Raw genomic sequence first — 11476 nt, forward strand, 5'->3', positions numbered from 1 at the left:
TCACACTCTTCTAAAAAAAACAGTTGCATTTCATTTCTACTTGTGCAGGCGCATGCCGTGAATTCTAACAGTGGAAGTAAGACCAAATCATCAAGTGAAGACGGTGACCTACTTTTCAGCATATCTAATGTTTCTCTGTTTCACTGAGCTTAGCCTGTTCATTGTCAGCTATAATCTCTCAACAGGTTAGATCTGCAGACAGACAGGAAGACATGGGGCAGGAATCAAGACAGCGCGAACAGTGTGGGATGCCAGTGGACCTGCCAGCGTGGCAACAGGAGCAAATACAAAGCCTCTGTGATGGTTATCTAAAGGTGCTGACACCTTTTTGTTTGAGCTAGCACATGTCACCAAAACACCAGGAAGTACACGTGTGTGGAGGGACAGCACTGCGTTTGCATAAGACACAGGCATAATCTTCTGTTTGAATGGCAGCGTCAGTGCATATGCTATAAATGAACATAATCACATAATGTCGCCTACTGGAGTGAAACAGCCACAGCTGTCACTTTCTTTCTTTGGTGAACGTGTGTGTGTGTGTGTGTCAGCTTTTGAATTATGCAGCAATGTCAGGTAAACCTGGTGGCGTGGCAAGAGACGGCTGCACTGAGCTCTTGCTCATGTTGAGAGCAAAGGGCTGTTTTTTTGTCATTGTTGTTTGTGTACATCATTCATTAGCATCTGTCAAATTCAAGTGCCTTGGATTTGCTAAAATGGATGAAAAACAGCATAATTAGCAATGCATCTCGAAACCAAGCTGCAAAGCAGCACAGCAAATCCATATATTTAGATTTGCCACTGTCACGGTTCTGATTTGGTTCAGTATCCTGAATCATATTTGGAAATTACTGAGACGAGTCTGGACGTGTCACATCTGGATGACAACACATCCAGACCTTTGGAATGGAGTCCGAAGGTCTGGATGTGTTGTCATCTATCACTGCATTTATATTCATGGTTGTGCACTGAAATCTGAGACTCCTGTGTTCATGCCGTTCTTGCCGTTCTAACAGCACATTCACACACATTTATCCAAATATGTATCCAAGCAGAGAAGCCCAGACCTCCCTCTCCCCAGCCACCTCCTCCAGCTTATCTGGGGGAACACCAAGGTGTTCCCAGGCCAGCCGAGAGATATAATCTCTCCAGCGTGTCCTGGGTCTGCCCCGGGGCCTCCTCCCGGTGGGACATGCCCGGAAAACCTCACCCAGGAGGCGCCCAGGGGGCATCCTTGTCAGATCCCCAAACCACCTCAACTGTCTCCTTTCGATGTGGAGGAGCAGCGGCTCTACTCTGAGCCCCTCCTCAATGGATGAACTTCTCACCCTATCTCTAAGAGAGAGGCCAGCCACCCTTCAGAGGAAACCCATTTCCGATGCTTGTATTCGTGATCTCGTTCTTTCGGTCACTACCCACAGTTCGTGGCCATAGGTGAGGGTAGGGACGTAGACGTAAATTGAGAGCTTTGCTTTTACACTCAGCTCTCTCTTCAACACAACACACCGGTACAGCATCCGCATCACTGCAGTCGCTGCACCAATCCGTCTGTCGATCTCCCGCTCCCTTCTCCCATCACTCGTGAGCAAGACCCCTAGATACTTAAAGTCCTCCACTTGGGCAGGGTCTCGTCCCTGACCCGGAGTGGGCACTCCACCCTTTTCCGGCTGAGGACAATGGCCTCAGATTTGGAGGTGCTGATTCCCACTGCTTCAAACAAGGCTGCGAACCGTTCCAAGGCGAGCTGGAGGCCATCACCTGATGAAGCCAACAGGACCACATCAGTGTACAAATATGTATGGACACTGTAATTCTTCAAATATGTAATGTGTGCTGTTAGCTTAATTAAGAGCTAATTTCACCATTGCTAACAATATCTTGGAAGCCCAGTTATTTGAGGGACAGCAGCTAAACTTAAAGAAGGGAGTTTAGCCCCAGTTTGTGATACTCTGTAGAAAACACCACATACTAACCATGATTAAACAATCCTTACTATACTATTATGAGAAACAGGTTACCATGGTAACCTCTTCCATAATGAAAACAGCAAATTTAAGGTGGTTGTTTGAAGAATTAAATTCTCGACCTAACCTAAAAATTATAATCAAAGAGTGCAAAACCCTAAATATGTCTAAACTCTAAAAATAAAGTTACATTTTTATCCAGTTTTCCTTTGAAGGTTGTGATTGCATCTTCAGGAATTCTCCTGGGGGCTTTTCTAGTAAGTATAGGTGCAGAGGGGAACATGGATTTGACTGACAAAGCAGCCTTAAGTCTTAATATTCTCTTTCCTACCGTGCTTCACTACACCTTGCTAGTACTGGGCTGGAGCCCCTTTGCCTTATTTTAATGGCATAGATACAACAACGTGCACACAGAGTTGCTGCAGATTTGTTCCACCACATCCTAAAGGTGTTCTATTAGACTGATATCTGGTAACTGTACAATGAACTCGTTGTCATGTTCAAGAAACCAGTTTGAGATGATAAAGTGTGGTCATAAGGGGATGGATATGGTCAGCAACAGTCCTCGGGTAGGCTGTGGTGTTGTGGTGTTGGTGCTCAGTTGGTGCTAACAGGCCCAAATTATGCCAGGAAAATGTCCTCCACACTATTACATCATTTTGGGTTGTTTACGCCAAATACTGACCATCTGAATGTTGCAACAGAAATCGAGAGTCATCAGACCAGGGAAGGCCTGAGGAAACTGTACCCTCAGTTTCCTGTTCTTAGTTGACAGGAGTAGCACCCAGTGTGGCCTTCTGCTGCTGTAGCTCATCTGCTTCAAGGCTCCACATGTGCATTCAGAGATGCTCTTCTGGATATCTTGGATATAACGAGCAGTTATTTAAGTTACTGTTGCCGTCCTATGAGCTCAAAGCACTCTCACCATTCTCCTCTGACATCTGGCAATAATAAAACATTTCCACCCAAAGAACTGACACTCACTGGAGGATTCTCTGTAAACCACAGAGATGGTTGTGTGGGAAAAATCCCAGCAGATCAGCAGTTTCTAAACCACTCAGACCAACCTGTCTGGCATCAACAACCATACAACATTCAAAGTGACTTAAATCACCTTTCTTTTCTGATCCTCCCTTTGAACTTCATCAGGCTGTCTTGACTGTATCTCAATGCTTTGAGTTGTTGCCATGTGATTGGCTGCTACATTTGTCTTAAAGAGCAGCTTAATAGGTGTACTTAAAAAACTGGATGCCACTCAGTTGTAGCTGCTTAGACAGATGGATTACTGAACGGGGGAGGTTGCAGGCTGATGAAGCTCTCCAGCCAGTTTTATTTTCATTAGAAGCTTGGCAGCATAAATTCCTGATAATTCAATTCAAATCACCAATTTTCCAATTTGCTTTTCTTACAAGTCCTCAAATTGTTTTCAGATTTCAGACTGGCCTTGTCAAGAACATAAGTGGAACATAACCGCATAAAAAGTATAGTATTTAAAATAATCTAAAGAAAACTAGCACCTTCCCATGTGGGCTCATGAGCCACCTAAATGTTTTCCTATCGAAAGCCAGAAAATGTCGACACTGAGTGATGATAAAACAAATAATTAAAAAAGCGGTTTAGCTATTCAGAAGAGGGAATGCTTTCCCATTTCTCGAGGTGATTCACAATAGTAATCAAGAGAAGCATCAAAACATCCTCCTGAGGTTCAAGTCTTTTTGAACTGTACTGCATTATTAAGCCCTGCTTTTACATGTCTGCCTAACAAAGACAACTAAAGTTTGTTTTATTGTATTTATTGTCTATCACTAATACACTCTCTTTGCACTCTCTATTTGTTAAAAGCTTTCAGCAGCCTAACCAGCAGACCTGGGTATCAGTTCCCTCATCTGCAAATGGTTACTGGACTTCCTGACCAACCGCCCCCAACATGTCCGGCTGGATAACCGCTGCTCATCTACCATCACAATGAACACCGGTGTACCACAAGGCTGTGTGATGAGCCCTTTCCTCTACTCCCTCTTCACCCACGACTGCAGACCTGCTGATGGTTCCAACACCATCATTAAGTTTGCAGATGACACCACGGTGATTGGCCTCATCAGTGACAACGATGAGGCCGCCTACAGGGAGGAGGTGGATCGTCTGGCTGAGTGGTGCGACACAAACAACCTGCTGCTTAACACCGAGAAGACCAAGGAGCTCATCGTGGACTACAGGAGGAATGCTGACCCACATCCACCCATCCACATTAAGGGGACGGCTGTGGAGCGTGTGAGCAGCTTCAAGTTCCTGGGAGTCCACATCTCCGAGGATCTCACCTGGACGACCAACTGCTCCAAGCTGGTCAAGAAGGCTCACCAGCGCCTCTTCTTCTTGAGGACTCTGAGGAAGAACCACCTGTCCTCAGACATCCTGGTGAACTTCTATCGCTGCACCATCGAGAGCATCCTGACCAACTGTATAACAGTCTGGTACGGGAACTGCTCTGCCTCGGACCGGAAGGCGTTGCAGAGGGTCGTGAAAACTGCCCAGCGCATCGCCGGAGCACCACTTCCTGCCATAAAAGACATCTACAGGAAGCGGTGTCTGAAAAGGGCTGGGAAAATCATCAAAGACCCCAGTCACCCATCACATGGACTCTTCACCCTCCTGCCCTCTGGGAGGCGCCACAGGAGCCTCCGGACTAAGACCACCAGGTACCGGAGCAGCTTCTTCCCCACAGCTGTCAGACTCCTGAACTCTGCCTCCTGACATCTGACCCACGTTAAACTCATGGACTGAACATACACACACCCACAATGGACAACTGTACCCTCAAACACACAATAATAACATGGACTGAACCACCACTCACAACCACTAGCACTTTATATAGCCTCTGTAGAAACTATCTACACCCTCACTTATCTTAACTGCACTACTGTATAGCTCTGTGTAAATAATCATTCTGTACATTCGATAATCTTTAATCCTACAACTGTTTACAACTTGCATAGTTCCCATTTCTGTATAGCTGTATATCCCAGATTCTGTAAAGTTATTTATTTCATATTCTGTATAGTTTTTCATATTTATATCCTGTTCATATCCTGTACATAGCTTGTACTCACTACAGCCTGTACATACTTATAGTTATAGAATATTCACAACATACTTCATACCGTGTACATTATAACATACCATAATAGACCCATTTCTGTAATATACTCACATATCTATATTATTGCTAATATATATTGTAATATATCTATATCACTAAAGCACTTCTGGATGGATGCAAACTGCATTTCGTTGCCCTGTACCTGTGCATGTGCAATGACAATAAAGTTGAATTCTATTCTATTCTATTCTATTCTAAGTATGACCCAACCCAGCATACGTGGCCCCTGAAATCTGGAATTGGATTTTTATTACACAGAAGAAAAAAGGGTAGGGTGGGTTTGATGGATGGATACTTGGGAGATAACGAGGGGTGGAAAGCACTCGGGAAAGAGGATAAAGACAACTTTAGACATTGAGGGAAATGCGACTTGGGAAGAAGGAAGAGAAGTATGTGCTCGTAGTCAGGTGCGATCAGATAGCAGCTGCTCAGCATAAAGATTCCGGCCTATAGTGAAGCCAATGAACCCGAGAGCCTTAATTTATGGCTCCATTCCCCTCAAGCTAGCACTCCGGCATAAGATTTTATAATACTGATGTAACATTAGTACCTCGCCAAGGGCATCATAATCAAACCAGCTCTGATAGGAGGGGGGGGGGGGGGGGGGGGGGGGGAAAGCAAAGAGGTGCAGAGAAGACAAGAAACAGCAACAGAGAAATCTTTCTGTCATTTCCTGGCTTTGTCCTAAGATAGACCATCACTCCTTACATGGCCCTGTTCTTTTTCAATTACGCTGCGCCTCTGCACAACCCAAACAGAGTCTGCTCATGGTCAAAGTCTGTCATTATTTCCTCCCCACCTCCTCTTCACTTCTCTGCTCTCTGTCTTCACTCCTGTCATTACCTTGTTTGTGCCCCCGCTCCTCGGTTCAGACTGTCAGTGTTTGCCTCCTTGATTTCCAATTCCGCCTCTCGTTACCCAGCCGGCTGTTAGTGCACTCCTTAACTCAAAGCTGTGGTAAAAAAGCGGCTAAGAATCTCACCCCAGGATCTCTCATCCTCTCTTTTTTTCTTTTGTAACCCACCGCTGCTTGTTTTTCCTTCTTATTTTCCATCTCCTTCTTTTTATTGGTGGTTTTATCCATGGTCAGCTGGCATTTATTGTACCATTCCCAATCTTACCTAACCTGTTATCTTCTCACAAACGATACCTGTACATGCATGCTACACTCTAATAGTGGAAGTCTTGCAAAAAATCCATTTAAGAAAAAAAAGAAAGAAAAAAAAGACAGCTTAAGTTTCATGTTAAACCATCCAGTCACTGCATTACAGGAAGGAAATAAGACTGTGGACCGAATCAGTGCCGGATATTTGATGTATGCACATGGCGAAATGATAAGTCTGATCATAGATTACTGAGGTGTAACGCAGAGGTCAGTGATATTACACTGTTCTGCAAAATACTGTCTTTGTTATCTGGGCCGTATCATTTTAATTCCTCTCATATGACACTATGAGAACTGGGAATATGCTTATGCCTCTAATATTCTTTAGCTCGCCTCTTAAGAATCATTGGGTTTATCATGCATGTTTGACCAAGGTATATTATTTTTTTGTTATCTGTCTGATGTCACACACACAAATCTTGAAATCCGCAATCATTCCGGCAATTTCTGGTGGCTTACTGCAGCTAGAGCCCGCTACTACAGTGTGAGAAAGTTACTGTATAAAATTGGTTTTCAGCAGATCTGCTCTCCAAAGTGCAGTGCATACAAGATTTAACCTACTACCTATATCTTTACATTCACACTTTTTTTTTGTTTTTTTGGTCAAACACTTATGTTTCCTCCTCTGTGTTTCCTCTCATTTGGTTGCCCTAGCTGGAAACTATCACACTAGGCCAGTGAGCAAAAGTAGGTTAGTGGCCTTGATTTTCACTTCAGCAATATTCCATATCTGAGCATGGAAATCAAAGTACACGCCAATAAATCTCAAACAGTGTCCTGCTTTTGAGCAGCAGGGCAGGCCAAGTAGGTCTCGGACAGACTAGGCAACCTTGGGCTCAAGTTTACTCAGGCAGGGATTTTAGAAGTTTGGGAAAAATGAATATAAAGTTAACTTGAAGTATTCAACCTCCATCGCTGTCTGCAGTTATTACAAAAAAAGACAAAATTTTTAAAAGTCCTGTTTTGTCCCCTCCCGTGGAAGTGCCACAGCTATCTAGAATACTTCCCGACACCTGAGATCAACATCACTAATGTGCTCGCTTGAGTGTTTCACAGGTTTGTGACTGCTAGAAGCTGAGAGTCCAAGCTTGCTGCATGCAGGCTGTCCTAGTTTAGGCGGCAACACAAGTACTGCAACTGGGTTCTAGGAGTTGATTGTATAAAGCATACCAAGTAATGCATCACAAATGAGTTCATGGATATAATGCTAATTCTTAAAGCTGACATTGGTTTATAAAACGAGGAAAAGGTTTGCAGGATTGTATAACATAATCCACATGAGCATACAATCACATGAAGAGACATTTTGCTGTAGTTTGCGACCTGTCACCACATACACGTTGAGCTTTAGACTCTGAGAAAACACACCTGGTGCTGGCAGGGAAAATGCAAGGAATATGTGGGAAAAAAATCATTATGTTCTTGGAAATATCTTTAAAGTTATATTCTAATATAAGCAAGGAGAGAAAACAGACTGTAATCTTACCACTGTTTTAAATTTCATATACACCTAGGGTGCATAATGACAGTTGGTAGACATTGCCCAGTGTACTGTAACTGAAATAAAGTGCAATAAAAATAACTTGCAACTGGAAGATGATCAGCTGTGCTTATTTACTAAAGTTCATTTGCACATTTAGCACTTTGTTTGCTCTAATGCAGTAAAAACAAGTAGCAGACGATCTGGTTGGATTAGTTTAAAAAGAAAAAAAAGAAAAAAAGTAGGAGGTTCCAATGCACAGCAGAAGAGGAATAAAAATTTGCATTATAAAATATTTATGGATACAAGAGTTCCTGAAAAATGAATTACTATGGAGCTATGAGGGCAAATTTATTGAGCCTGTGTAAACCAAACCTGGCCAGAAGTTTCTGTTTACTGACCGTGATGTGAAATATTAGCTACAGTAAAGTAATGTGTTAATATTTAATACTTCATTAACACACTTAGATGGTGGCAAAATAAATACAATAATAATATATGGTATAAACTATACGAGCTGCCTACTGTTGCCGAATTATAGGCACGAGGGAGGGACGCACAAAGTACAGAAGTAATGCAAAGACAGTTAATAATTACAAGCTAGAGGTATATCATTAGCGAGCTACTTTCATAAAAAGGTGCGAGCAGGTCAGCATCTACCTGTGTTGCTTGACATTGGCCATTAGAAATTCCATTATTATACATTACAACAGTGAGATGCTTGAAAGGCAGATGTGTCTCTTTCAGGAAATGGATAAAATGTTTGTAGTCCTTCCCGCGACTGGGTTGTTGTAATGATTCTCACTGCGTCACCTTAAATTTCCCAGCGTTTCCCAGTTAGCAGGAATACTTAATGCAATGAGATTCATCTTCAGGGGACCATGAACAACTGCTCTGCACTTACGTGTAACGCAGTCTATCCAATACAATCCATCCAATATTTGTTAGGGCATTTCTGAGTGTGAAACCAACCAATCAATGGCCCACTGACACTTTCATTGTTTAAGAGACCCTGCAAGTGTAGCTACTGACTGAAGATGCACACCTTTGCTTTAAATGTATAAATCTTGACATTTGAAAATATGAGACACTCTCCCAGGTTAGCAACTAATCCAGTTTTTGAGTGAACACCTACTCGACTGCACATGTTTGGCTAGGTATGTTTTCTCTGTAGAGTTTGAATAATCGTCATAATAAGAAGTGGAGCATTGACGGCCTGTTACATTTTTGGAGCAGATTCTTTAAAATTGCAAGATAGTGCATTGACTAAGAATGAAGAGCGCTTTCTCAGAGTGAGTGCCCTTCCAGTTTTAATTAAGCCCTCAGCCAGCAGCCAGGGTTTGAAAAGTTTTTGTCTCCTCCGCCTCAAGAGCTCACATGATTCATTTTCATCTCCTCTATGCATGAAACGCAGTGACTATGTCACCTCTAGCCCTGACTTGACTATGAGAGGTCTGTTCTTAGAGCCTCTTAACTGCGAGGTGTGCCATGTGTTTTGCAATAGTTATTATTATGGTGAGGATTTAAATGTAACATGTCATTCCCACAATCTGTTACTGTAAATGCAGGGAACTGTGGTGAACTGACAGCTGACCATTTTTGGTCTAAAGAAATGGCTCCCCAGGTTATGATTTTATAACCACATGAAGGTGAGGGTGTGCATGCGTAGGCAAGTGTGCGTAAATGTGTGCACACACGTGTAGAAATATGATGGCTTGAGCAAGATGCAAGCAGTTCTCCTCTGTATTTGTTTGAATTCACAAGCATCTGTTCACATGACACACCGTGTTATTCTTATCGTGTTATCTGGTCCCTTCCTTTTTACCGCTGTGACAAATATCCATCCATTACTGTATGTCTCATATTTGGAGACCATAGTGTATCTTAATGGTTCTATTACTGTATTTACTGTGGTCGCTGGCAACTGTTCGCCCACATGCTACAGTATCTGCATTGTCTCACCCACTCACAAAGGGTTTAGGTGCTGGTGGGAAGGTGGAGAGCCTACACTTTTGAGTAGATAACAATAAAGCTGCTTAAACACACACACACACACACACACACACACACACACACACACACACACACACACACACACACACACACACACACACACACACACATTTCAACCCCATGAGGTTTCACTTTGATTTTCCTTTTTTTCAGGAATAAACTCCTGACACAACTTCCTATACATATTTACATTACAGGGAGGCTGGGTATTTCCAGTACCTATGCGCAGCACAGACCTGACATGTATAGCCTGTTGTGACACACTGTGGTTTACAAAATGAATGGCAATAAGAAAATATCACAGACTCGAGAGCACGATACGGTCCACAAGTGTCACCCTCCACCCTATAGCAATTAACTGCGTTAATACCGGCAAGGTTCTTGAATAAGGTGGTCCGTGGATGGCAGCTTCTCCGCCACTATCTACAGCTATGGATCGACATACCTAATAATCGCCTGTAAAATAGCTCTATATATGGAACGAAAAAAATATGTTTGATCGCCTTTCCACCCCCCTCACCGTCTCACCTGCTCGTTCCTTGCAAGCTCCTTCTCCAGTTGTCGGTGTTTGTTGTGCCACACCAGATAGTGGATAGGATAACGACTCTTCTCCGGAGTTTTCTTAGCAGAAATCATCCTCGGATCATAGTTTGCCTCCTCCTCCTCTTTCTTCACTGTGGATCGCAAGAATACTTTGTCACAGATTTACGCTATACAATTAATCCTATCATCCTGCATCAGCGGTGATGCCCAAAGGCGTGTAGGGGCAACCTTACGCGTCAGAAACAGTGAATGGCTCCCTGCTCGCTCTGCTTAGAATAAACGCCAAAGCCCCATGAAATCATTTAGAAATAAAGATAAGGGGGGAAAAAGCCCTCCCTTGATTGTGTCAGTAGATTGGGTTACACCTTTATTCCTTATCTACCCGTTCCTCCTCCTCTCGCTTTCTCTTCCTCGCTCTCTTTCTCCCCTGCCTACTCTAACGCGTCTATCCTCCTCTCCTCCCATCCGGTGGTGACTGAGAAAGATGCATTGACAAGCTGCAATGAAATGGGCGCATACTCAGCCAATCCGCTGTCAGGGCTCTGATAAAACACATGCCTTGTGAAAAAGAAAAAAGAAATCGAAATGATGCGTTTAAAGTGAACCAGGCCCACATAGCATAGGAGTGTTATAAAGGAGGTGTGGGCGTACTGTGGAGAAGGCTGGGGAGCGCACGACATGACAGCAAAAGACAAAATTCATCAAAGTTGAAATGAAAGCCTACCTTCTTGATTTTTTTCAGTTCCTCTACTCTTATTCTGCATTATTTTCATGTCGACACGACAGAAAAATGAAACAGATAAATCCAATAAATCAATAGCACTTTAATGTTTCATTTGACTGCTAAAGCTGCTCAGCCATTGAAGGTTGGGTGATCGCGATACTTCTGCTTAAATGGAGCAATGTGTTTCTTATATCCAATATCTGATTAACATCTAGTAACTTTTCTGTCAGCATGAATTTTAGATTGTGATTAAGTCCCATTCTACAGAAACCACCTCACTTTTAAGAACATAAGGTTATCATCACGCCCTGTCCCTCCCTGTCCTAAGTTGTCGGGATGGTGTGTGTGTGTGTGTGTGTGTGTGTGTGTGTGTGTGTGTGTGAGAGAGAGAGAGAGAGAGAGAGAGAGAGAGAGAGAGAGAGAGAGAGAG

The 11476-nt window shown here is 43.1% G+C and overlaps 1 protein-coding gene across 5 annotated transcripts in view; it reads right to left on the minus strand.

Moving 5' to 3' along the window:
- Positions 1 to 11476, minus strand: part of ankrd13b (ankyrin repeat domain 13B) — a 50288-nt gene that overhangs the window by 37210 nt on the left and 1602 nt on the right. Inside the window, exons 1-2 of one of the 5 annotated variants that reach the window (XM_026192435.1) lie at positions 10556 to 11237; positions 10308 to 10453 (exon numbers count right to left, since the gene is read on the minus strand). In XM_026192435.1, the coding sequence (XP_026048220.1) occupies positions 10308 to 10415 (108 nt within the window). In that variant the 5' untranslated portion in view covers positions 10416 to 10453; positions 10556 to 11237. Of the gene's footprint in view, positions 1 to 10307; positions 11239 to 11476 lie in introns of those variants that run through there. The other 4 variants (XM_026192436.1, XM_026192434.1, XM_026192438.1 and 1 more) reach the window with 4 other exon arrangements.

This window comes from Astatotilapia calliptera, chromosome 14 (genome assembly GCF_900246225.1).
Source record: "Astatotilapia calliptera chromosome 14, fAstCal1.2, whole genome shotgun sequence".
Taxonomy (NCBI): domain Eukaryota; kingdom Metazoa; phylum Chordata; class Actinopteri; order Cichliformes; family Cichlidae; genus Astatotilapia; species Astatotilapia calliptera.